Source organism: Ahaetulla prasina, chromosome 2, assembly GCF_028640845.1.
Source record: "Ahaetulla prasina isolate Xishuangbanna chromosome 2, ASM2864084v1, whole genome shotgun sequence".
NCBI lineage: Eukaryota > Metazoa > Chordata > Lepidosauria > Squamata > Colubridae > Ahaetulla > Ahaetulla prasina.
Window position 1 is genome coordinate 267,720,093 of NC_080540.1, and position 27,790 is coordinate 267,747,882.

At 36.5% G+C, this 27,790-nt stretch overlaps 2 protein-coding genes across 5 annotated transcripts in view; both read right to left on the reverse strand.

Annotated features, from left to right (window-relative positions):
* ZFYVE16 (zinc finger FYVE-type containing 16) overlaps positions 1-6,066 on the reverse strand; it is a 33,100-nt gene extending 27,034 nt beyond the window's left edge. The window contains exons 1-2 of one of the 2 annotated variants that reach the window (XM_058168861.1): positions 5,826-6,066; positions 191-299 (exon numbers count right to left, since the gene is read on the reverse strand). In XM_058168861.1, the coding sequence (XP_058024844.1) occupies positions 191-260 (70 nt within the window). In that variant the 5' untranslated portion in view covers positions 261-299; positions 5,826-6,066. The remainder of the gene's footprint in view (positions 1-190; positions 300-5,825) is intronic. The other variant, XM_058168862.1, reaches the window with a different exon arrangement.
* Positions 6,067-7,632: 1,566 nt separating this feature from the next.
* Positions 7,633-27,304, reverse strand: CCDC125 (coiled-coil domain containing 125). Of its 3 annotated transcripts, none has more exons than XM_058168870.1 (12): positions 26,935-27,304; positions 25,185-25,551; positions 23,456-23,514; positions 21,697-21,783; positions 20,695-20,772; positions 17,129-17,214; positions 16,961-17,043; positions 15,912-16,027; positions 15,096-15,203; positions 13,205-13,379; positions 10,964-11,079; positions 7,633-10,852 (listed from the first exon to the last, which is right to left on the reverse strand). In XM_058168870.1, the coding sequence occupies exons 2-12, from the start codon at positions 25,483-25,485 to the stop codon at positions 10,574-10,576; spliced, it is 1,488 nt and encodes a 495-aa protein (XP_058024853.1). In that variant the 5' UTR covers positions 25,486-25,551; positions 26,935-27,304; the 3' UTR covers positions 7,633-10,573. The 3 variants fall into 3 exon arrangements, with proteins under 3 accessions (XP_058024853.1, XP_058024852.1, XP_058024854.1); XM_058168869.1 differs by having other exon boundaries at positions 26,834-27,304; XM_058168871.1 differs by lacking the exon at positions 20,695-20,772 and having other exon boundaries at positions 26,834-27,304.
* Positions 27,305-27,790: the final 486 nt, after the last annotated feature.

Consider the following 27,790-nt stretch of genomic DNA (forward strand, 5'->3'; position numbering starts at 1 on the left):
AATTACAAATGTTATCTACATTCTACCTCTAATTATATTTTCCCCGTCACCTTATTTGTCCATTGTAGATTTAAGTTTATCTGAAAAACAGTACATATTCCAATGAAGTGACATACCATAAGAGTATATTTTTATCTATTTTTATAGTTGCTGCTCACATATATGCAGAAGTCACAAAGAATGAACCAACCTGGGTGCTGTTCAAATTCATCAAGTAATTTGTCCAAATCAGAGACAGCTGCTTTAAAATAACTGTCCATTCTAAGATTTGATCAGCAAACTTTTCTTTCCTGTTGCACCTGTAGAGAACAATGACATGAATTAAGGCAAAAACAGATGTAGGATTATTAGATGACACACATCATTAACTTAAATTTATTCTTAAACTCAATTCCTTATTCTTAAGAGTGACTCTTCATAAAAAATACACGTGTTTATAGTTCTTAATTAAACTGCCTGGAAGGACACTTGGAAATCAGGAATAAAGCTTAGCTTTAGTACTCAATAAATATCATAGCATGTTCTTAGAAACATCTAAATTTACATACCATATTTTTTGCACTATAAGATGCACTTTTCTCCCCCAAAAAAGTGGGTGGAAATGTCTGTACGTCTTATGGAGCGAATATTGCCTATCACCGCCACCTGTTGCTGCCGTTGCCACCGCTTACCGCCACTGTTCTCCACCGCTGCCTATTGGCGGTTTGATCAGCTTCCCGGAATACAGCCAATCAGCTATTCCAGGCGATGGGGATTGCCACTACAGTTTGCCGGCGAACGGCGGTGGCAACAGGCAACGGCAATAGGCAATATTTGCTCCCTAAGATGGACAGACAGTTCCATCCACTTTTTTGATGGCAAGCAGTGGCAATAGCCGGGAAACATCTGCAAAGGCTGTAGTGTTCCCTGGTGGAGACAGCAGACACAGAGGAGGCAGCAATAGTGCTGTTTCTGGTCAGCCAGCCCGGTGATTGGCAGGGCTATGGGAGGCCAAGCTCCAGCTGTTGCTCAGCTGACCAATGGTGGGCACAATGGAGCAAAGCCCTGATAAGCCATGTGCTGGGGCTAGGAGGCAGAGGCAGATTTTTTGTTTTCTTGTTTTCCTCTCCAAAAGCTTATGATCCGGAGCATCTTATAGTGCAAAAAACATGGTAAATATATTGCCTTCTATTATAAGCAAAAGTAATAGTACTTTTTCATACCATTTCCCCTCAAAACAGGGAGATAGCAAATACTAATCCTTCCCATTTCTATCCTGTTGCTTTTCAAAAGGCAGGAGGACTTCAGGAACTGCCACAGTGTTCTAAGCCTGGAATACTCTGGTCAAATGTAATGTAATGACTAAGTTCAAATTCCTGCTAATCCTGCTGGCAAACCCATGAACTATACTTTATAATGTGTGAACCCTCGCAATTTTGCCTTATTCAATAAGACATGATTAAGTAATCTTTGTTTAGCATGACTGGGATCTCAGTTACTATGGGAGACTGAGTTTTGGGCTTGAAAATCTTCTAGATCTTAAACTATGAATTCAGTTTTTCTAAAGTAACTGTGATTTCTACATTAAAGAAAGTTATTTAAGATTTTAAAATAAGCTAGATATAACAGTGCCCCAAAATTGCACTAAAGACGCTTCTGTCATCCAAATGAAATTCAGAATATGAAAGGAGAAAAAATAAAACTGGTTATTTCACTGGCTATTCACTCCCCATTCTTACCAACACATTGTAGTGATAGTTCCTATCCTCCAATAATTATTCAAGTAAACTACTTATTTTGTATCATTTTATTAAGGAATTCTGATCCACTGAATTTATACTATTTCTGTTTAGTTATACCTGAAATTATACAATTTTATATTATTTTATTTATCTTAAAAACTATTTAAGCTTTAAATAACAGTCTTCCTTTTACAGATTATGGATCAACACGTAACAGAATAGACAGCAATTTTAACATCTATTATATAAGCATATTCCAGAAAAGGATATCAGTACACTCAAAATAATGCACATTGAAAACACCACCAATAGTAGAAACATTAAAGTAAAAAGACAGCAACAACTTAACTTTTCTTCAAACATATTGTTTATAAAGCCATTCTGAAAATTTTATATTAAACAATATGATTTAATATACATAATCACATTAACCAGCTGTCTAAAAGAGAGTAGAATGAGATTTTCCACTCTGGTCAAGAAAATCATGGAAGAAACAGAATAGTCATTAATAATCATTAATAAAAGAATATTAAAATCAGTGTTTAGATACAACCCTCTAAATGACAGAACACTACACAGAGAAATGAAGTAGTATCCAATATAACACAATTTTTTTGCCCTGATGTATAAAAAGAAGCAGAAAGAAGACTAATGGAAAAAGAAAATATAAAAAAGATTGTGCAAACAGAAAAAAAACATATTAAACAATCTTAAAAGTTGATGATACACAGAATTCTTTGATTACTGAACTAAAGCCAACCATTCTTGATACTAAAGTTAAATAGATTCTGGAAATATTGCTAATAAGAAAGCTGAAGGATTCAATGATGAAATATGAGCTGAACATCATCTTGTAATATTTCAAAGTGGTATTTGGGGTTTGTAAGCATTTTTGAAAAACACAGCAATAACCAGTGGACTGGAAAAGATATGTTTATATTCAATTTCAAAAATGGACAGTGCTAAAGAGTTTTGAAACTATGAACAATGCTAGAAGAATGCTAGTAGAAAGTGTGAGACTTTGAAGTCAAGTCCTCAACAAAACATGACACCAGATAGACTTACAACCTAGATTCAGAAGAGGCAAGAAAATCCAAGATCACATTGCTAACATCGGCTAATAATGAAAAAGGCAAGGATGTTCCAAACCAACAGGTTTTTTTGCTTTATTATACCAAGGCTTTTGACTGTGCAAATTAAAACAAACTGTCACTAGCCTTTAAAAACATAGGTGCCTATTAAAGAAATTGTATGATGATCAGAAAACAACAATTACAACAAAACATGGAACAATTAAATTATTTAAGCCTAGAAAGTGGTATGTATTTAACTCCATTTGTTGACTGTCTCATGAAAATTTATTGACTACATAGACATTAAAACTGCTGGGAGAAACATCTGTTGGAAAAAATGTCCTTCTGGGTTCTGTTCCAAGTGACTAAACATCAGTTCCAAGACACTGGAAACATGGTGGCTGCTTGGAAAGATTGTTTTAATGGTGGACAGGACCACATGGTTTGAGGTCCTGGGAAAAAGGGGGATCACATGCCTTGGAGCTCCTGGGTGAAAAAGGGAAGAGATGCTGAGAGTCCCTGGGTTTTATGCCCTCTCTGGGCTTTGAACTTCTTGGGGTGCAGGAAGAGTACCCTGATTGGTTGCCGTCAGAGGTCATAGCTAGCTTTGCAGGCTGTCTGTGTACCTTGTTGGCTGATGTAATCTTCCCAGGTGCCATGTGCTGAGTTCTGTTGCTAGATGGGTCCTACCTTTGTTATGTAGAATAGACTGGCTCAGTCCTTAATGGTCCATTGACAAAGATGTGGGGGGGAGGTGAGTTTCTGCCTCCCTTTTAGGAGAAATATTCTGCCCTTTTAATATTTCCTAAAATATTTCATTCTTTTAGGAGAGGGGTTCGTGCTAACTTCCTTCACATCAATAAACCTAGATATTTTAATAAGCTTTGATGGATTACAGGTAAGGAAGGTAAGATATTTTCTGTTGACGGCTAAAGAAAAGATTTGAAAACAACTCCCTCCCCCCAAGATTATGTCAGTGGGCTAGTAGAAGCAGACTTTAACTCTCTAATCTCAAATTCAATACTAAATAAAGTAAAGTCAAAAGCTCACTACCGGTAATTAAGAAGCAAGAATTATTGGAAAAGACATTGAAGCTGGCAAAACAAAAAGCAATCCAAACCAGGCTAGCAGATACCAGCAGGATATTATGACTGCTCACAGAAACAGGAACTTTGAACTTTAAAGAATATTTATTGACAGTCTTGGTGAAATGATGCCCATATGTATTTTACTAAATTTATATCTAAGAGTATACCAAATAAAACTATGCTTCTAAAAAAGTAGTTTTAAGCATTTATCTCATTATCAAATGTTACATATTGCTATATACTGTTTGTAATCTGCCATGTTCTTATGCTTTTCTTTCTCAAAAAACCCCCAATGTTATAAAAAGATGAAATAATTGCACAACATATTCTGAATGGTAATAGTTGTAACTCCCCTCTCCTCTCATCCCTGTCTAAAACTAAATCACACAAAGTTGCAGTAACATATTTTTTATAATGATAAAATATTTCCAATCCAATCCAGGATGAGTCCAAACAACTAAATATTTGGACTCATATTAGGCCTACCTTAAGCACACCAGAAAAGATTTGCAGAGCACATTATAAGCACTACAGTTTTTGCTATTTTGACCCAGTATATGTATGTTTATAAAAAATCTGCCTAGTGAAAAGTGCAGGATGTGTGCAATATAACTATCACTTCAGGCAGATATATGATCGTGCTGAATTACAGTGCATCATCAACATAGCACAATAATGAATTGAAACTGGGGGAAAGTAACCTATGTATTATACTTACTTTTTTACTTTGCAGGAAGAAAATGCTCGTAAAGGTAAGAAGAGGTTATTCTGTTATTTTAACCTTGTGCCTCATCACCCTACACTATCATTCAACCTTTGTGATAAGGCCCCAGAGATCCCTGATCTGAGTCTATGACAATTCACCATGGCCAACTCACCACAGCTAATTCACCATAGCCAACTTGCCATGGCAGTGGTGAAGTCCAAATTTTTTTTACTAGCGGTTCTGTGGGCGTAGCTTGGTGGGCATGGTGTAGCTTGGTGGGCATGGCAGGGGAAGGATACTGAAAAATCTCCATTCCCACCCCATTCTGTCACCCCAGCCAGAGGTGGTATTTGCCGGTTCTCCGAACTACTCAAAATTTCTGCTACCGGTTCTCCAGAATCTGCTAGATTTCACCCTTGTGCCACAGCCAATTCACCGCAGGACAACTTGCCATGGCCATCTCCCTACAGGAGAACTCGCTGAGGGATACGGGTTACATTAATATCAAAGAAATGGTGGAATGAATCATGAAAGACAGGCTGAAAAAGTGGGGATAGAATGAAAGTGGCAAAAATTAAACTTATTTTTATTTTAAATAATGAAGTCGCATTGTTAAATTGACCCGCGGCGAGTTTTCCCTGTGATAAATTGGCCGCAGCCAAGTTGCCTGGGGCAAGTTGTCCCATTTCCCCCTCCCAGGTCCGGCTTTCAAGCAGATGCAGACAGAGGGAAATCCCTCGGAGTCAGTCAGTCAGTGAAACCGGGTTTATATCTCCACAAAGTTGGAGCCCGAGACACTTGAGGAAGTAAAAGCGGAGGACGAGAAAAACAAGGGAAAGAACCGGAGGGAGATTAGAGGGAAGAGAGGCGGAGAGAAGGCTTTAGAAACGACGTTAGGCAGGATCGAGATAGCCGGTCCGGGCTTTCTAGCCACATTAATTTGGTTCTGCAAGCAACCAGCTTTTTCTCCTCACCGCGGCGGTTTCATTCTCGCCTCAGCTCGCGGCGGAAAAAAAAAATACCACCAGGCAGGAGGCTGCGTGGGGTCTCTACCATCCCCCCCACACACACACACAAGTCCTCATCGCAACACGTCAGAAAGAAAAGCGCTCAGCCCTCCCAGGATCTCCCTCCCCCCTCCTCCTCCCAACCCCCAGAAGGTGGCTGAAGGGCACAAAGGGGGGTGCGCGAGCCTCTCGTAAGACTGACACCTCAGCCGGACACGCCCCCTCCTTACCTTCCGTCTGTGCGGAAGCCGAACCTACTCCGAGCAGGCTCGGATCAGAGCTAGTTCTGCGCCTGGGTGCCGGCTCGAAATCATGCTCCGAGCTCCGAGCGCGAAGGCATCGGCAGCACTTTTTCTGGACTTTAGTCTTTTCCTGAAAACCAGCTCCTTCTCCTTGCTGGCCTTCCCACGCAAGCGCGCAGGAAGGCGGCCAGGCCACCACCCACTTGAAGGAGACGTCTGCTACCAATCTCCGGAATGGACTCATCTGCGGCTGCGCAGTTGCTATGCGAGGTTCTTCATTCCGCCTGCCTCCCCGTCCCTCCCTCCCTCCCTCCGGAGGGTGTGTTCGGGAGAGTCTCGGGTGTTAATTGCGGGAGGCGGGGCTCCCGTGAGGAGTTGCGTTTCGGACGCTGGTTGCGGTGGTACAGATGGTGGACGGGCGGATGTGATTTGTCTTCCTCGCTACTCGAACTTTTTTGGGAACCGAATTCTGGAGCTGATTTGCGAACTTCGGTATTAGCAGTATTCCACATAATTACAATTTGTAATAGTAAATGAGCTACATCGCGGCTTGGCAGGAGGAGAAAGACGAGGGCGTTAAGGGGCGTGCATAAGAGCGCAAACGTACCTACCGTTCTTCATTATATCCAATTTATATAGTTATTTCATACTTATACTCATATATATGCTTATATACTATATAGTTACTTCATGCTTATGCTTATATATACTGTTGTGACAAAATAAATAAATAAAAATGAAAATAAATAAAATAAAAACCTAAATGTGGTTACTGCACCCAGGGTTTCTAAGCAGTTTTGTTGAGAAAAGTAAGGAATGCTTATAGACTGGAAATCTCAAAGGTGCTTTTCCAAAAAGCAACTGGACTGTTTTTTTCCTTGAAGACGTTTCCCTTCTCATCCAAGAAGTTTCTTCAGAAGGGACTTCCTTTGGGACAACCATATGGAGACTGAAAATCTCCCTAGACACTTAAAACTGGGGAAAGTGCTCAGAACCTTGGAGCATGAAGCAAATATAAAAATGTAAAAAAGATATTTTACTAATTTCTGAGATACTTAATACATAAAGTTGTGTCATAATATGCTTGCAAAACACTTAATACAAATAACTCACCTACATAGGAGTCCCTAGCTGACTGGGTTTGGGCATTAAGGCTAAGTGGGTAGGGCTACACAACATTGGGGAATCTAAAAGATGATCGTCAGTGGTTAAAGCACTTTTGTCCATTGCCAAGGAAACTGCTTGTCAAGCTCTCCCAGATTAGAGTCTTAAATATTGGACAAACTCAGGCTTTGTAGCTATTTTTCGTTTTCATAGTATATGAAGCTTGATGTCCATAGGTAAGGGTGTTGTGTGAGCACAGCCACAGATTTGTAATGATTTACCTTTATTGTATTTTTTCTGTTTTGTGCCTAACCACAGCATAAAGATGTCAACATCTTTTCTATCATGAACTGATGACTTTACCTTCATCTTAACTAAAAGTGAGAAGGCTGAAGTCACATTCCTTATGCTGTATAGTTGTTAAAGTGGATTTTTCTCCCTCTGGGGTAAAAAGGTTGAGAAAGTATCATTTTGGGGAAAGATACAACTACTTTAAGACTTGCATGTAGGTGCTATGTTGCACTCCTGAATTCTCCAGAGCACCTTTCAGAGATCTAAATCAGAAATGTTTCACAGTCCCATTACATATTTCCATCCATTTATCTGATTAATAATGGTGCTAGTGTAAATCCTTAACTGTGGATAAAGCTGATGCAAAGAAATATATTTTGAAAATAAACTTTGTGGAGCACACAAGAAACTTTTTATTACTATACACATCATTTCTAATGTTTTTGATTAATATTGCCTTTTAAAATATGCAGATAATTATCAGAGTCATATTAATTACACAACTCAAGCTGAAATGTCTGTAGTTCAGATAAAAATATAATACTGTAGTCAGTATTTCAGAAGTTCACTAATCAGAGACCTAAATAATATTCACTTAGAGATAACAAATGTATTACTAAAGTTCAAACTTCAAAAGTTAATGTTGTTAAAGTAATGTGTGAACTCACAACTGTGGGCATATATTTAGATTTTCTTCAGGACAAAAGGAACCATTTGTCCAAGAAATAGTCTTTACCTGGGAATTTACTGCTTTTTCAATAGAAAAGGCTACAGATAAACATCTGTTCTCAGATATGATGCAATTAACAGAGAGAGGCCCAAAACGTTATTAGTCTAGAACAGGGATCTCCAAGCTTGGTCCCTTTAAGACTTGTGGACTTCAACTCCCAGAGTTCCTCAGCCAACTTTGCTCTGGGATTGAAGTCCACAAGTCTTAAAGGGACCAAGGTTGGAGACCCCTGGTCTAGAAACACTAGTCTCAGTGAAGTCAGATCATTACTCTTCCAATGCTGGGTTTGATCTGAATGTTATATCTAAAAGGAACTTTACAATTCAGATGTCCCTTCAGTTACCATTGGATTGAAAGCTGAGGTATATTGTGCTACACTAAAGATAACATTTTCAGGATTTTTTTCACTGACAGTTAAAATGTTAATTGCTTTGTCCCTGCATTTTATTCTGAAATAGTTTGAAGAGTGAGATGAGGTGAATACCTTCAGGGCTACAGGAAGTATCATAAAAGATATGCAGGAAATAGTCTCTCAAAATTTAATTTTGGTCATGCTTGCCAAGGAAAATATTTTGTGAATGGGCAAGCCACTAGACTGACAATTTATAAGAATTCCCATAATACAATCTAAAATTTTCAGATATGGTAACTGTTCCAAAAACATTCTAATAGCTTATCTTACAGATTTTGGGGGAAATTATATAATGTTATATTTATAGTTGCTCAAATTATAGAAAATATAAGAAGCATTACAATAGAGATTCAATCAAATTATTGTGACAACATACACATACAACATAATTATTCAAAGGCAAGACTTTCAAATAAAAAAAGTGATGATTAAAAAAAGGCTGGGTTTATATATCTGTTTGAGGTGAATTGGCAGTAGCTTAGTATGTTATGTGAACCCTTATTATGACTTGTAAACTGTGGACTAAAAGATGTCTAAAGGGAAACCTAACTTAATATGATATGTGAACCTAGTCACTTAAAAAATATAGAACTGTTTTTCCATAAATTTGATATTCTCAGCAAAAGAAACTTTACATCATATTACCTAATCGCTTATATCAGTACATGCAGTATTTGCCTGAATGCACTTAAGAGTCAGTGTGGACCCAACACTAATTTATATTGTGCACACATGTATAAGGTAGTTACAATTGTTTTTCAATTTTCTGATATGGAGATCTGCTGAAGAAATGGTCACATGCAGTGTTTTTATACATATGTAGTTCTAATCCAACAAACCTACAGGTTAATATTTTCTACCAATGTAGATCAATGTACAAAAGACTTCCCATTTCCTAAGACAACAGGTTTTGTTTGATCATGAAATCATTCTTTCAAATATATACATACATAAGGCAGTTGATTTTTTATGAAGATCTGGTTGAATCCTATTATGTCCTCATTTTGATCAATCTACACAAACAGAGGATGATACATGATACCAATTTTTCCTATCTGTGCCCCATGAAAATGTGGTCCAGAAGAAATGGAAATCAATAAACCAGACATTTATCCATGGAAAACACATTTCAGCAATCATTCAATGCTGCCGAGAAATTAGTAAATGTTTGGATTTTAAAGCAAATCCTAAGATGTTCCATCATACTTAAAAAGGAACCTGAGCTATAAAATATATCAAAATGTGAGAAGCTGAAACCCTTAATTTTCATCACATACAAATATAGTCTGTGGTGTCTGAAGTTGACAGGACTTGAAGTCTAACTGCATCTGGAAAGTGAAAGGTATCATTTTCATGCTACAAAATAGCAAGGAGAGACAATTTAAGAGGGAATAAAGGAGCTTTGATTTAGGCAAAACTTCTTTCTAGTGCTCCACCGGTGAGGAAGAGCATTGATAAAAGAAGCTAATTAAAAAAAAGGTCTTAAAAAAAGAAAATGTTCTCTGCTGAAAAGTAAATAGCATGCAAAACACTGAACAAATGAATAAAAAATGTTTTCTATCCTACGGAAACAATCTTGACAGCGAACTAAATTAAAAGGCCAGCTTAGAAAAGAGAAGAAAAGGGAATTTAAAATGGAGAACATTTTCAGAAAACAGCAGCAGGAGAGTGATAGAATTATGCAGAAGGGGGATTAGTAGGTTCTGCTAGCAAAGCATTCTGTGAGATCAGAAACTGGAAGAAATCTTTAGAAGAATGTAATAAGGCCTTCTGTTCACAGAGGAAAACTGCTGAATACACTCCATCAACAATAAATTATACGTTTACTTATTTTCAGCAAAGAAATTGTAAATTACCTAAATGGTAAAATTTCCTGAATTAAGGTTGAATTATAGTTCACTGCAGGTATTCCACAAATATATAAGCCCTTGCATATTTTCAGCTCTTCTTTCTGCTTTCCATCAATAAGCAGCTTTTGCATTTGTGTTTATCTGTGTCTCTGATATGGAAATTATGAAGGAGTCTTTTAAAGGTGCTCCTTTAAAAGTTCTTTATGTTCAATGGAGCACAGACAGAGTTTAAGGGTCCTAAATTATGAAACAAAATGTTACGGAAGTTGTCATTTTTTACACACAGATCTACATTTTCCTAACAAGCAATATATTATTTCATATTCACTGTCTCTTTGAAGTTGTGATGTTAATTTTCTTTAGATCCTGTGGAACAAGAAGTTGACATTCTGCTGGGGTTTGTATTGGGAGTGGAAGAAAAGCCATCCTGACAACACGAACGTTCAGGAAAAATCCATTCTTGGGGTTTTAATTCTTTTTTGTACTGACTGTTCTTAAAAGTAACCTTTTCCTCTGAAAATGTACTTTCTTTCCTTTGCTGCAAAGCATTTTCTTTATCTTCCAGTGTTCGAGCAAGCATATAACTAACCTTCCTTTGATGAGCCAACATCTCCTCCTTATCGTTCAGCTATAACAAAAAAGAAAATAAAAATAAATATTGCTGTCAAACAGTCTGTCTCTCTTCCAAGGCATATATTATTAATAATATAGACACTGAAACCATGTAAGAGATACCAACCAGGTCTGTTAGTGTCCTAATGATCTCCAGTGGATTATCCAGTTCTTCTACTTTCTTACTCTCAGGGCCGGAAGGAAGCATGCCCATCAACTTTGCTCCCAAGCTTTTTCTTTTTTCTTGATACAAAGAAAGAAAAAAATATGGGGGTAGATATGGTATCACCAGGAAAAAAAATCTAGATATTGAAAACTTTATATATTTATATGGTTGCCCATCTGATCAATGGGACTCTAGGTGACTAAAAGTAATTAACATTTTTAAAGTTTTGAGATTAAAAATCAGACCAAGATTTTTCAGAATTCTTTAAAATGTTTTCCATCTTTAATATAACCTACAGGCTGTATAACTCAATTGAAAACAAAACTGAAATCTTTTAAAAAGAAAAATAACAAATAAGCATGGCATTCTAACAGGAGTGGGTAGACTTTATATCCGTTGTATTGTGCACAGAACTGCTAAGTTTATAACTAAGGCAGTGGTCCTAAGAACACAATGCATTGAACAAATTGGAGTGCCCTGTAAGGAATATTTATTTATCTGATTACTGACTCCTTGTATTAACATGTATGTATTTTATCACTCTTATTTCCTATCTTATTCCAGAATTAGATTCTGTACCGGGATGAAATCTAAAACTTTTCCCTACCGGTTCTGTGGGTGTAGCTTAATTGGGCGTGGCTTGGAGGGTGGGCTTGGCCAATAACAATAAATAATAAAAGTAATAAACAAAGTATAAAAAACAATAAGATGTACCAAAAACCAAGTTTCACACTTTACACACATACAACACAACACAACTGACTCACACGCAATGTAAAAGAAGCTGCACTTCACACTTCACACAACCACAAAAAGCTCAAAAACCAACTTTCACACTTTACACACACACAACACAACACAACACAACTGACACACACACACACAATACCCCATACAGCTTTCTGAGATTTTGTGTGTTTGTGTAGTTAGAGTGAAACACTACAGAAACACACCAAATCTCAGAAAGCTGCACAAATATTTTATTTTATTATTTTATTTTATTTTATTTATATTTTTTAGATCAGGGGTCTCCAACCTTAGTGACTTTAAGGTTTGTGGACTTCAATTCCCAGAGTTCCTCGGCCAGCAAAGCCAGCCAGCATTAGTTGCTCAGTGATGAAATAGATTAGCTAAGCAACTGATTCTGTCTGGTGCTGAGTGTGAAACTGGGGCTTTCGGGCTGGGAAAAAAGCCATGCGTTCGATCAGTAATCAGGTAAGTGCCTTAGAATCTTTAAAAGGAGGTTCTACATGTTTTCTACAGAACACATGTTTTTTAAGGTTCTGCTGATGAGGAACTCAGGTGAGATCGCCAGAGGAGCTTTTAAAAAAAATTTTTTTTTTAAAGTTTAAAGGCTCTGCCGATCTCAGCTGAGGGGCGGGATCCTCAAAGGCTTTTTTTTACTTTTAAAGGCATGTTTTGGCTGAAGAAAAACCTGCTTTTAAAAGTAAAAAAAAAACCTCTGCTGATGGTGTGGCTCAGCAGAGGCGAGGGGGGGGGGGCAGGGATTTTTTATTTTTTATTTTTTTTTTGAATTTATATCCCGCCCTTCTCCGAAGACTCAGGGCGGCTTACATTGTGTAAGGCAATAGTCTCATCCTATTTGTATATTTATATACAAAGTCAACTTATTGCCCCCCCAACAATCTGGGTCCTCATTTTACCTACCTTATAAAAAGGATGGAAGGCTGAGTCAACCTTGGGCCTGGTGGGACTCGAGCCTGCAGTAATTGTAACTGCAGGCAGCTGTGTGTTAATAACAGGCTACATTAGCCTGGTGAGCCACTTCCCAGCCCTTTTTTGCTACCAGATTGCGCGAGCCGGTCCGAACCGGGAGCATTTCACCCGTTATATACTATATTTTATTTATTTTATTCTTTGATAAGGTCACAAGACTAATCAATCAATAAACTACTACTACATATGTCAATCAGCTCTATCTCTCTTGGTAAAACTATGTCTCCTTATTGCTACGTTCAGTAAGGTGAACACTAATACATATGTATTTCTAGATGGCCTTGGTAAGGTCTTTGTGCTAAAGAAAATTGAAATAAAATAGGTGATAGTTACATCAATCATTTGGATAATGAAGGGAATGATTTCAAACAAAAGTTTAAATGCTAAGCAATATGTTCAATAGGGATTATTTTCAGTATCACTGAAATATATATATATATATATAAAAAAAATGGAAATAATTACCATCTTCTTTGCTGCTTTTCCACTTTACTGTTTTAGTTTCTTTTCTGCAGATCTTACTCATTTGTGCAAGCCTGAAAGCCTGGTCCTTCCTCCGCATCAGCTGCTGTTCAAAAGCTATTCTGAAGGCATCTGCCATTATATAAGCTTCTTCTTTACTCTTCTTCAGAACTTCAAACTGTTTTTTTTCAATTAAGATAAATTTTAGATTGCATTTTTAAAATATGAATGAAATCCACATATCTATGATTATTGGAAAACAGTTAAGATTATTGCTTTTAAGATTATTTAAGCAGAAATCTACATATAATTTGGGTATACTCTGCCCCCCCACCCATGACAATTTAAAAAAAGCTATTGATAGTACAGAGAAGACAAGGTCATTTTAACAAATCATGTTTATATTGTAATTTGAATAGTATAGTTTCAACAAATATGAATATTAGTTACTAATCCTCCTTTAGGAGCCATTTCCTGGGCAATGTATTTAGGGAAAAAAACTGACGAAAACAGAAACATTTGCTTGGCTACGCAACACTTAAGTTACCTACTAAATCTAACCAGTGTCTATGCAGTGACTATCTTCAGTTCTATTCTCTGTTGAGTCCTAATTAATTTTCTTAGTAAAGCTGGAGTTGATGGATATATATATTTCATTACATAACCAGACCATGTAAAGCTAAAACATTTAACGTGGTGGAATAAAGAGGTAGAAAAGCAAAGATCATTATTAGGGGAACAAGAATTTTGCTATATCTGTGGTACATCTCTCTGATGTCTTATACTTCCAACAGACAGCCCACTTTCTGAAAAGGATTAAAGCTAAGCAAGGAGTTCATAGCTGAGAGAGTAGATACATTTCCTACAAAACTAGTTGAACTGGCTTCTTCTGGCAAAGAGTCTGAGCGGATGAAAGTGTCTTAGCATAATTTGTGGCTGTATTAACTGATACCAATTCTCTTGGGTGACTGGAAAAACAGAAGTTTGAACAGGAAGTATCCTTTAGTGCCTAAAAGAAGGCTAAAAGATGGATGCACAAAAGGAGGAGAGGTATTGATAAGACTAATGGAAATCAGTTAATTGCCCTCCATCAGTCTCAATGTATAACATCTTCATGGGTCATCCATCTAAGACATAGCATTTGAAAAATATTTTTAAATATATAAACCTGCCATTAATTATCTAACTATTCCACTTAAAGCTTGAAGTATTTCAGTAAGTTTAAAAACAAAATAAATACATATTGATATATTAGCAGCCTAACTATTACATTTTTAGAATAGAATAACAGAGTTGGAAGGGACCTTGGAGGTCTTCTAATCCAACCCCCTGCTTAGGCAGGAAACCCTTTACCACTTCAGTCAAATGGTTATCCAACATCTTCTTAAAAACTTCATTCACAACTTCTGGAGGCAAGTTGTTCCACTGATTAATTGTTCTAACTGTCACGAAATTTCTCCTTAATTCTAAGTTGTTTCTCTCCTTGATTAGTTTCCACCCATTGCTTCTTGTCCTACCCATTTACAACAGGAACATTTGACATTTTTTCCACATGACATGTTAGGAAAAGAATGCTTTGAATCAGGGGTGAAATGCTTCCGGTTTGGACCGGATCGCCTGATCTGGTAGTGATGGTGGTGGGTGGTTCGGAGAACCGTTAGCAAAAATCCCAGCCTCCCCCATGCCCAGATGAGCCGCGTGATCATCAGAGGTTGGGTTTTTTTACTTTTAAAAGCATTTTTTCTTTAGCTGAAAAAAATGCTTTTAAAAGTTAAAAAAAAAACTTGCCCACGCCCACCCAGTCACATTAACCACCCCCCACCAAGCCATGGCCACAGAACTGGTAGTAACAAATTTTACATTTCACCAATGCTTCAAATCCAAGCTGTCATACCTCTTGCTTGAGTTGAAGAAGTTGCTTTCGAGTTGCTGCTGACATCTTGGCACAGGCACAGGGTTCTCCTTCAGGGCCATTGCAAGCACAGGCTCCAAGAACTGCCAACTTCCAATTCAAATGAATGCCAGCAGTTATTTTAAAATCCAGATCAAATTGACAAATACACACACCAGCTAGTTTACATATTTGGAGCTTATAGGATATACAAATTCTCTATCATGACTTTGCATGAATTAATCAGTGTGGTTGCTCAAAAATACCCTAGTTCTGCATTCCTGGCTTTCCTCCTTAGCTTTCTTTCTAAAATAGGACGTTAAGTTTTATTTAAATGGACTGACACATTATGATCAGATTAGACTGCATCCAGAAGAGACCTTTCATGCTTGGCAAGGTTTTCTGTTGCAGAAGAGACCTTCAGATTGGTTATTTCTTCCAAGCAACATTTTCCTGAAATAGGGTACAACAATGTTCAGTTCCCCATTTTTCCAACTCTTCTTACAATTCAAAAGAGAAATTCAGTGATTTCTGGTTTCTGTTTTTGATTAATAATAGCTGGCTAATTATCTGGATGACAATTCTTGATACATATGCTACAATATTATCTCAGTTAATCAAAACTTCCGCTACCAGCCACATGGGAGAAGATAAGATCCCAATGCTCTTCTTCATAATGGATGAAAAGAGAACCACAGTTGCTAGCTTCTCCATTCATTATGTCAAAATAAATCTGGGTATTTCTTGCTTTTAATATGAACCATTAGAATGATCCATAAGATCTTGCCAAAAGAAATAAGATTATTTTAAAATACATACTTCTAGACTTGTAACTTCAGTAACACCAGTCTTGCTAAGAGATAAATTATCCTGAACAAACTTCTGCTGTTTTACATCAAGCATTGCCACCATCTCCAAATGCTGTTGCTCTAAAACTGAAAAAAGTTTGAAAAAAAATTATTTGTAGCTTACATGACTTATCTAAAAGAATCCAAAAATTAAAACTTTAATTTCTCTAGAGGCTGAATTTTCTGACTTGACAATATTCTTAATTGTGTAAACCTGGATGAAAATACACAAGGAGGGAATTGTTTATTGTTTGTGCTATGACTGCACATCATAGAAAGAATATAGAGATTGTACTATTAAGCCTTTTTCCATAAAAGGCAGTATTATCAATGCACACTATGAAAGCCAGTACTGCATAAAAGTATAGCCTTAGACTAATGATTGGAGGAGTTCAAGTTCTTCCTCTTAGCCAGTTTGGTCTAGTGGTTAAGGTGCCAGGCTAGAAACTAGGAGACTGTGAGTTTTAGGCATAAAAGCTGGACCAATCATTTTCTCTCAGCCCAACTCAATACACAGGGTGCATGTTGTGGAAAAAATAGAAAGAGGAAAGAGTATTAATATATTCACTGCCTTGAATTTTTATAAAAATAATAAAGGCAGGATATAAATAAATACAACAAGCAAAGCACCAGACATAATCTTTACATTCCAAGAATGCAGCTGGGCTCTGTATATATCCTAAAGATATTCTTAGACAATAAAGGGATATAGACCTGCAACTCAGTACTTTATTTGAAAGTATGTCTAGAAAAAAAAATCTGATAATCTGAGTCAATAGAAAGCATTTTGTGAAACTAGATGGTGTGTCATGGGAACAAAACTATCTATTTCCCTTCTGATAAATCAAGTGTGTATGTGGGCAGGGGGCATTACTGGTCTTGTCACCATGAAACTTCTTTTGTGGAAGTGTCCAAAATATGACACCAGAATTTCAAATTTGCTTACTCCCTCAAAAAGGCTGTGATGTCCTGGATAGTAATTCTGTCTAATTCTAATATTAGATAGCAGAGCTTACTTACGTTGATTTTCAGACTTCAGTAGTTTAATTTCCTCGGTTTTCATTTTAAGCGTTTCTTTAAAAGCAGCATTTTCACAATAAATTCTGTTGACATGGGAAATAACACATTTCAATCACACCTTTAATATGCTTTCTGCCTGGCTGATTAAAAGAATATACTTTAATTTACCTTTCATATTTCTCTGCCCAGGTCTCATCTATATTTTTTAATTTCTCCTGATTAATTTTGATCTCCCACTGCAGAACATTTATTTCCTATAAACATAAAAGAATTTAAATATTTTAAACATTACATTGTTAGTGAAACTGGATTCAGTTATCTAATACAGTTATGTATTATTTAGGATATGATACTGTTTTTACTCTGCAAGAAAAGAATATTAATGCACAATGGAAGACATATGGAATGTTTTTACTACAGCCAATTGCCTAGCAGAACAAACAAACTGCAAAAGAATTTCTACATTTTTCTAATTATGTGCTCACTTTCTCCCATTATGATTCCTAAGGCAATCTCAATTGCTGTTTAAAATACTTAAAACTTTTTGACAATTCCTTAAGAACATTATATTATTCAATACAATAAGTTTAAAATTACTGAATCCAGACACTTCCTCTCATCTAAATCTATAATCTTTGCATCTTCCAACCAGAAAATGCTGTGAATTCACAGAGATCAATACAACCTTATCTGCTGTGTTTTCTTCGGCTCACTAAATTGGCTTCGGCTCACTAAATTTAACTATAATTAAATTGGTGCCAAATCTGCTGCCAGTTCTTCAGCAATAAAAATCCTCCCATACCCAACATTCTATAAAAAAGAATTAAAATAAATAAATAAATAACATTCCTCTCTCTTCCTATGTAATTCAAGTTGTATGCATCTGGATCTATGCAAGAAGTTGAAAGCAGTTGCTATGAAAGAAGCTTCCAACCACATCATTGGCCTTCCTGCTGCATTTCAGAGTGTCTTGTGAGCTGTGATAGTGAAATGATATTTTGCAATTCTCATTTTCTGTGGCATACTTCTGTGGAGGTTAGAATGGGGAAGTGAAGAAATGTGTGAAGGCAGGCACAACAAAAAACTGATGGGTGTCCAGAAGTCAAAGTTCCTGTCAATAGGAAAACAGATCACCTACAAGATGAGATGAATTCTGCAAAGAAAACAGTTGTTTTCCTCCAGGCTTAAATAAACTACAGCAGAACCAGGAAAAAAAATGTTTTCACTCTCAAAACCAACTGAGCTTGTTTGATAAGTGCACAACTGGTTCCAAAGTAGTGTAAAACATGTGGATGTTGACTCAATGATCTTAGTTAATTATAACAAAAGGCAAAACTATTTACCGTGTTTCTCCGAAAATAAGACAGGGTCTTATTTTCTTTTGACACTCCCCCCCCAAATAAGGGCTTGGCCTTATTATTGGGGGGTCTTATTATTTTGGATGTGCAGGAGGCAGCGAGCATGGGACTGGAGGTCCTGTTGCTGCCGTCACCTTCCCTCGTTCTTCGTGCTGGCCAAACAGCCCAACACATCCCTCCCCACCCCAATGGCAACAGCTGCTTCCCTTTCCCATTTATCTCCCTTTATCGAGAAGGGTGGCAGGTGGAGCGGGGGAGAAGCGAGACGCGTGGAGCGAGATGTGGCTCCCCTTGCCATTTCTTCTCTGAGTTCAGTAAAACTTCTCAAATTCATGAGGTTTTCTTTTACAGCATATTTCCCTGGATACAACGGCGAGGAAAGCGACAGGGCTTGAAAGGTAAGACCTGCGTCCCACTTCTTGCCCACCCCACCTGCCACCCCAAATTGAATCCCTAAAGGGGTCGGGTGGCTAAGCAAGGGGCAGGAGCCCTGTCATGCCCAGCGAGTGGGAGGAGAAGAGACGGCAAGGGGAGCCACATCTCGCTCCCCATGTCTTGCTTCCCCTGCCACCCTTGCCACCCCTCTTGGTAAAGAGACGGTGGGGAAGAGAAGCAGTCAGGCTGCTGTTGCCATTGGGGTGGGGTGGGACGTGTTGGGCTGCTCGGCTGGCACAAAGAACAGGGAGGGGAGGGCATGTCTGGGGGGGACATTTTGGTAGCGCGGCAAGCAACCAGAGAAAATGGCAGGACCAGCTATGCATGCGTGTAAGTAGTTGGTGGTGGGGGGGTTATTTTGCGGGGGTAGTTTATATTATCACATGTGTTGAAAAGCCTGATGGGGCTTATTATCTGGACATGTCTTATTTTCGGGGAAACACGGTAGTAAAAAAAATCATTTCTATTAAAAAAACTAATGGATCCTCTGGATTACATTGTCATGTAGCCAATTAACTACATGGACTAACAAACCAGATCCATGATGTATGAACTTAAATTGCATCACCATGTACATTACTTGGAGAAAAAAGAACATGTTCAAGTTTAGAGAATTATCTACACTTATCTTCGGGCTCTTCCTCATAGCCACAATAATGTGCTTTCTTCCTGTCTTTGACTTGGGAGAAAAACTCTATTGAGGGTTAAAAAGGACAGCCCCACAGCCTATTTTTATTCAGTTCAGCCTGGTCAACATTGCTCACCTCACATTGTAATGCAACATCCTTTTAGGCAGTTGCTATATTGATAGCCATCCTTTCTTTCATCTCTTACTCAGTTTCATCTATCACTAGGAAACCCAACTGCCAACTGCTGTCCTGAATATGTGGCAATGCAGCTTTGGTGTTCCAACTGTCATTTTTAATATGAGCCTGATAACAAAGAATTATAGACTTCAAACATTTTTAAAACTAGTAACGATTGCTTCTGGCCGATGTTAGACTGTACATCAATTGCTGGACTAATCTTTTTTGGTTCAGACTCTTCTAGATGACAAACAATATTCAATTATTACTTGAGAAATCATGGTCTCTGCAAACAGAGTCAGTTCAATACCTGTTATCTATATGCCAACACGTAGCTCAGTTTCTTCTGAGCTTATTAGATTTCAGCTGGTCAACTTGCCAGGGATTTCTCCCAATATTCTGATTTTTTCATATAGTTGGATACACATAATTTCCCTTCTTACATTTGACAGTTCTACAGAATCTCTTAATGCTAATATTTATCACTTGGCCTCTTTGATGAGATCTATAGTCCCATGTCCAAAGCTCCCAAAAGAAATATTAATCTGTTCAAATACGATGTCCAGTCTCTCTCACTACTATAGCCGAAAAGGTCATGGACATACAGAATCCAGCAATATCCAGAGGAGAGGGCAGCCGAAGAAAATACCTCCCATAACTGGAGCTAAGCAGATTGGCTGATTCTAAATATGTCCTCTAAAGGCTCCTTCTCCATATACCTAGAATGTCTGCATTGGAGATCATGTATTGAGGTAATAGGGAAGATGCTACTTTCATGCTAGAATACTTTAGAATGATTTCAGCCTGTTTTAAGAACAAGCCAGCTATGAGACTGAAGCTATGCCAAAGTTCGCAGGGTTCATATTGTGGTAAACTAGATATAATGATGAATCCTCTACTTGTAATAGGTTAGTCAAAGTATATAAAATACAAAGATCTGAGCTGTAATATGTAAAAACACAACATGAAAAGTATATCAGAGCCTTCAGTGTAGGTCAATGGCTACAAAACAATACCAGCACACTAAAATAAATGGAGTTAAGTATGCTTAACCTGCATCGATTGTAATTTAATGCTACCGTCCCATGCAATACCACATTTCTACTCTTATTCTTCTTTTTAGGAACAGTCTTACCTTTTCTAAGGCTCGCCTTTGTTGCTCTGATTTTATAAATACTGCTTTAGTATGAGTGGTAGCTTTGTCCAAAACAGCCTGACAAATATATAGAACAAAAAATTTTGGAAATATTCAATATCAGGTTGTCTTAAATATGCAATCATTGTGTATAAGTTAAGACAATCAACAAAAAGCTGTAGCTCTACCATAAAACAATTATATTTAAAAATTAAAACATGTTATTGCAAGTGCAATATTACAGACTATATGAAGACAAGAATATACTTCATGCTTTGAAAAAAAAAGTATTATCAGAAAAAAAAAACAGATTGGGGGGGAGAGATGCCAGATATTGTAAAAGTGCAAGTATATAAAAAAATTAAAAACTAGGGATAACCCTGATTTGTTTTCTGGGAAATGTGTGCTTTGTGACTACCTATCCCTCTCTGTGACAGTCATTTATGAGAGCAGCAAAGATATACTCCAAATATTCCAGATATTTTCCCTGTCCCCAAAACGTTGCCTAGCTTGCTCTACATCAGGGTTTTTCAAATAGTATTCTGCCAAAATCCTAGTTTTTGCAAGAACTTGATTAGGTTTGATAAGAAACTAAGACAAAAAAACAAAACAAAACAAAAACTCAGGCTCCTAGGGGTGTTCATAGCAATTTTTCTAAGGTACAATGGAAAAGGCAGTTTATAAACTGACATTCAGAACTACTGTCCTTCCTCCTAGTGGTAACATTTTTCTGTCCGAGGGACAGTTTTAAAACTTTAGGGCTCAAATTAAGACACAGATGAAACAAGCATTTAGGGAGACTCCACTCCTTTAATGAAAAGTATATCATTATGAGTAGATCATATATATAACTGTTACATTTATATAGTTTTGACATAATATATTAAAAATTGTTACCGTTTCATCTTCATATAAACAAACTCTAATATACTGTTAATATTACATATTAGATACAAATACTAATCTAATTGTTATAGCATTTTGAAGTTTTGTTCAATTTACCATGCTCTGCAGAATTTTTAAAGCTTGTTCTTTGCCTTCAAGTTGTCTTTGAGATGCTTCCAATTCCACTTTTAAAATTTCTACTTCCTAGAAAGAAAAATAAGTTTTGTTAATAAAAAACTAGGTATAAATTATGGAGTCCCTTACATTAGTGGAAATTATTTTTAATTGTGGGATTTAACTTTTATTAATTAAATTAAATATTAACCATTTTATTATTAATTAAAAGTTATACTACCACAATCATTGCTACTCTCAGTAATATAAAAAAAACCTCCTACTTATAATCACAAATACAACTATAAAAATCAAGAATCATAAAAGTCCCCAAAAAACAAGCGTATATAACTAGCAGAAAACATAATCGCTCATGCCAGTAAAATCAAATATGAATTATTACCCGCATATACAATTTCTTCACATACATCTCTAACTTTAGGAGAAACCCTTCCATACTTCCACCTCTCACAATACTAGACAACACAGTATCAACAGTAGAAACCTTTAAATTTCTAGGTTCTATCATATCGCAAGATCTAAAATGGACAGCAAACATCAAAAACATCATTAAAAAAGGACAACAAAGAATGTTCTTTCTGCGCCAACTCAGTAAGCTCAAACTGCCCAAGGAGCTGCTGATTCAGTTCTACAGAGGAATTATTGAGTCTGTCATTTGCACCTCTATAACTGTCTGGTTCGGTTCTGCAACCCAACAAGAAAAACACAGACTTCAGAGGATAATTAGAACTGCAGAAAAAATAATTGCTACCAACCTGCCTTCCATTGAGGACCTGTATACTGCACGAATCAAGAAGAGGGCCGTGAAAATATTTACAGACCCCTCGCATCCTGGACATAAACTGTTTCAACTCCTACCCTCAAAACGACGCTATAGAGCACTGCACACCAGAACAACTAGACACAAGAACAGTTTTTTCCCGAAGGCCATCACTCTGCTAAACAAATAATTCCATCAACACTGTCAAACTATTTACTGAATCTGCACTACTATTAATCTTCTCATAGTTCCCATCACCAATCTCTTTCCACTTATGACTGTATGACTGTAACTTGTTGCTGGCAATCCTTATGATTTATATTGATATACTGATCATCAATTGTGTTGTAAATGTTGTACCTTGATGAACATATCTTTTCTTTTATGTACACTGAGAGCATATGCACCAAGACAAATTCCTTGTGTGTCCAATCACACTTGGCCAATAAAATTCTATTCTATTCTATTCTATTCTATTCTATTCTATTCTATTCTATTCTATTCTATTCTATTCTATTCTATTCTATTCTATTCTATTCTAAAAAAGTTCATGACATTTTAAAAATAATATCCACAATACCTTTGTTTAAATTCATGTATTATAAATTCATGACTCTTTTTAACTTTATAGCAACCATTACTTTCATTTTCTACTTCTTACAGAACTCTATAGGCCATCTGTATTGTGTTTTTATTTTTTCCTTCTGAAAGAAGAGGAGATCTTTCATGCTTAAGGAAAGGAAACTACTGTATTTAGAGGCACCTGAATATTTTAAATTAATTTAAATATTTAATGTAAATAGTTAAAATTAAATTATTAATTTATAAAACAACTATTTTTTTGCTTTCAGAATAAACCCCGAAAACTAAACACAATGCACTGTGTGTGTGTGTGTGTGTGTGTGTGTGTGTGTGCGCGTGTGTGCAAGTTTGTATTGAAAATAGTGACATTCAAAGTCTAATACAGTATTAAGTACCTACCTCTAAAATTTCTTGGAGACGTTGTTTTAATTCTTCATTTGATGCCTCAGAATTGAACTCTGAATTACAACAGAAAACAAACTATTTGTGCATCTTTATTAAATCGGACAACAATTAGTAATTGAGAAGAAAACATAATCCTGCTTAATTGTTTCAGATGGCAGGAAAAAAATTGAGTAAAAAGACATAATAAAATAACAGTAGCCCTTTAAAGGGAACAATACTTGCTTATCATGACTGATAAAATTTACTGGCAGCAATATTATCATTGTAATAAAAACTACAGTAAGATCAAACCCTAAGGACATATGCATTTTAATGCTTGAGATCAATATTCCTAGATTTATTTTAATATTAAAATAATAGTATAATAGTCAGTTCTTTACCTTTGAACCTGAAAGAAATATTAAGATTTAAAAAGCAATGCTTAATATCAGTGCATTTCAAAATTACTGCTTATAAAATTTGCATGACTACTATTCATACAAATCCCTATTTATCATGCAGAAGCAAACAATATTTTTCCAAAAACCTGGAAATACTGAGTACAGTACTAGGAAAATGTGAACTTCCAAATTATGGATCAGAAAAAACTATTTCCTTGACTAACACTGTTCACATAAGCCTATTAAATTCTATTCATGGTGTCATCCAAATCTTTTATAGATACACATAGACAACATTAACTCCTGGGTGCTTAGAATTTACAAATTTGTCCATATTTATTGGAGTCTTGCATCTAACTGGTTGAGTCAGTAAAAAGAAACTGCCCACTTACATGCCAGTCCTTATCACTTTATTACATTTTTATTACTACTTCCTCTCTTATGATCCATTGCCAGGAAGGATAATTTGGAGGAGATCAAGCTGAAAACTTCTTACCTAAAATATACCTTCTCAGAAAAACTAAACTGTCAGCTCAATCATAAAACATTTAAAAGGCTAAGAAATGCTGATAAACTTGGAAAAGGCAAGCGAACTCTGCAAAATCAAAAGAAAATAACTCCCCAGAAAGAAACTGAGTTCATAGAATACTGCCTCTTTGTTTTTCAAAACTCTGTATTGTCTTTGTATTCCTGCACCATTACTTCTAATTACATCCTAATTGACTCACTGATCTCACTACTGTAGATGCATGTTGGGCTACATCCAATCAAATACTTTGCTGCTATATGCAGTAACTTGTATATTCACATTTGCATGAGTCTATAAAGAGGGGCTGTTATCCCGCCCCTCTTTAAGCCTCTCTATGCTTTTAACACTGTGTCCCAATCAAATGTTCCCCTGGGAAAATGTCCTAGAGTTATCTCTTTTAAAGGTACAAATTCATTAGATTTCAAATTCATGGAAATAGTATTTAATTGTATTTTTAGCCAAAATAAGACTGCTTTTAAAATGATATAAAATGATATAAATATAAAATGATGCATACCGAAATATTTATAATCCAGCTATCACAGCATCAATGTAAACCAAAATGGTATTTTCATTTGAAGACCATACACCTAGGTCAAAATTATTTCTGATACTAATGTATTATTTATTTTGCTTTGAACATATACATCTGGAAGAATTGTAATTAAACTTTCAGTCACCAGTTTTAATCAAGGTGATCTAATAAATAGAACTTCCACATTTAATGTCTGCATTTAGGATCAAAACATTTACCAATATTAATTCTGTAAAACTTTAGACTTTCATCACTTAATAACATTATTAAAAGACTTACCAGAACTGGCTTGTTGTTTGCAGGGAGCAAATCCATTCCTTCCAATTTTTTTGACTGGCACATCATTCAAACTGTTACATTTTGAGCAATGAAAAAAAACTGCATCGTATTCTTCTCCATCACTTGGCAAACTCTTCCTTGCAGAACCACTTCTAGACCTAACTGTGTATTTGTGGAAGCCTTCTGATTCATAAATACCATTATGTTTTTTAAATCCATTTCCCAGATCTCCATATATCATGTCATCTTCACCTTCTAAGGCATCACACAGTTTGTTATGCATTAGGCCTGCTTCACACATTGGCAATACAAATGATTTCTTATTCCAGGCTTTCACAATTTCTTAAAATCTTCAGGTAAAGGTATACTAAAAAAAGAAGTTCATAAAAATTTAGAATAGTGTTTAGATTTAAGATGCCTCCAACTTTTAGTCCTAACATGTTTAAAGATGTATTCATCAGTATCTTTTTTATATTCATGTTTCCTAATTGATCCAAACCTTCAATTTTTAAAATTATTTAGCTATGTAAAACATTTTGTTTTTACTGCATATAAAACAAAAATGATTGCAAATTTAGTTTACAAAAGCCTATCACTATAAAACTGGGCTTTGCTGGCATAAACACACCCAGACGCTTTGTTTACTTAAATCAGAGAAAAAACAAAGCATTGGTTTTCTTAACCAGTCACCAATTGTAGAACCAATTTATATGTATCTATTATGCTACAAATCATTCAGTTCTACATTTAAGTGCTTATTTTTTCTAGGAAAGAAAATTTGATAATCAAAATACGGTCAGCAGTATGACCTAAATTACAAACTAGAAACACCCAAAGCTTTTCAGTACTTTTTTTCTGATAATTTTTTAAGTCAATCAACATCATTTCTTTCCCTTTCCCTTTAATTCAGTAAAACTATCCTTTTTCTACAAGTAATCATTACAGGAACTAAAACCAATATTAAAAGCATGCATGCATCCATCCTCTTCGCATTACCCCATACATCTTACAACTTTTACTGAGTTTGATTTTTTGCAGATTTCAGCACAATTAAGTATGTATTGATCGGTTAACAAACATTCATATATTACACAAACAATAACCCACAATGTATTAAATTGCCACATGCACTGTTCTATATGCATTATCAGACTCTTTTCTTTTATCCCTGGATAACATAAAACCCATTTTAACATTTAATGGGTTACTACAGTAATCTACCATTAGAAAAGATTACTGATTATATTGTCATTTCGGTAGGATACACCCATTCTGCTTTATGCATTTTTAACCTTATTTGTTAAGCACAGTAGCACTTCATTTGTTCGGAGCAAGGTTCCGCTGTATTTTATAAGCACCTTGCAACCAAACATTCAACAGGTGTAGTTTTCCCATCACTTCCACGGTGACCAGAATTAAACCTGTTCCTTGTTGGATTACTCGGTCGGGAAAGACAGCCAAACGCCCACTAATCCAACCCAGTTGTAAGCTCCTGAGAGGTATGCAAAGCCGAGTGCATTTGAAGCCTCCAGCAGAACACGGCATGCAAACTCTTCCACAAACTCCCTTAGCAGGCCTCCCAGAGGTTTCTTATTATAAACAGACGGCAAGCTTCCACAGAACCAAAGCTCCGGGCTTCCGCCTTCTACCTCCTCCGCCTCGACGATCCCGGCTCCCCGGAGCGGCTCCCACACGAAGCTTCGGATCCAGCTGGGAGAACCAGCTCTCTTTTTTTCTTTCTCTCGCCCACCTGTCCGATACGGCTCCCTCCACTTCCTCCTTTGCCAGCCCAATACTGGTTTGGGCGGCGGTGCGCTCCCTTACTCCTCCCGCAGGGTAGAGCTTCAACTTTCGCCCGGCTTTTGATCGCAACGCCGCCGCCCTCCGCGCTTCAAGGTGGAGCGCGGATCCCTTGGCTGGATCCAACAGAGGCGGAAGCAGGTTCCTGCTTGCGAAGTCAGGGTCAATCCTCTGCCACAAACCACGTCAGAAGACGGAAACAAACGAACAAATGTCCGACGGTCGAATAGTTATTCCAGTTTGATGGACTACATTATGAAGGAAATGTAGGCGGTAACTTTAAAAAAATTTAGTCTTATTGTAAAGTATTGTTCGGCTCCATTCTACGGACTCAGATCACCGGTCGATTTATCTCACAGACAGCGACATTTCCCCCCCCTATTCTATCCACAGATACTCCGGAGTTTTCCTAAAAATTGTGCACCAAATTATTGTATTTTCTGCTATATGGGATATGTTTTAAAATTCAAGGCTTTCTTTTCTGATGGGATGAGGAGAAGCAACATCCTTACCAGATTTCCACCAGGGAAATCAATAAGCAAAGCTACAAACTTAATTCTGGATTTAATTATGTAATAGGATCTCTGAAATTATTTTCATATATGGTAGGTTACTTAAATCTTACATTACCTTTTCTTTAAACAACTAATATACTAGTACTAGAAATAATACAGGTTCAGGCGGATGTCTGTGAAATAATTATTTTGTAATTAAGCCATTGTTATAAATTAAGTCATAAGTTTAAATTTATATTGTATTATGTAAGCCAGAGTCAAACTGATTGCATTGAGATAGAAATAAGTTAT

What these genes read in the sequence shown, in the direction of transcription:
- CCDC125 (XM_058168870.1), bottom strand. Translation starts at nt 25,485, where the DNA reads ATGTGTGAAGCAGGCCTAATGCATAACAAACTGTGTGATGCCTTAGAA. An exon ending in AAAGGCGAGCCTTAGAAAAG is followed by an intron (nt 17,215 to 20,694) that starts GTAAGACTGTTC and finishes TTATGTTTATAG; the next exon opens with GAAATAAATGTTCTGCAGTG. An exon ending in GAAAAGCAGCAAAGAAGATG is followed by an intron (nt 11,080 to 13,204) that starts GTAATTATTTCC and finishes CTTTGTATCAAG; the next exon opens with AAAAAAGAAAAAGCTTGGGA.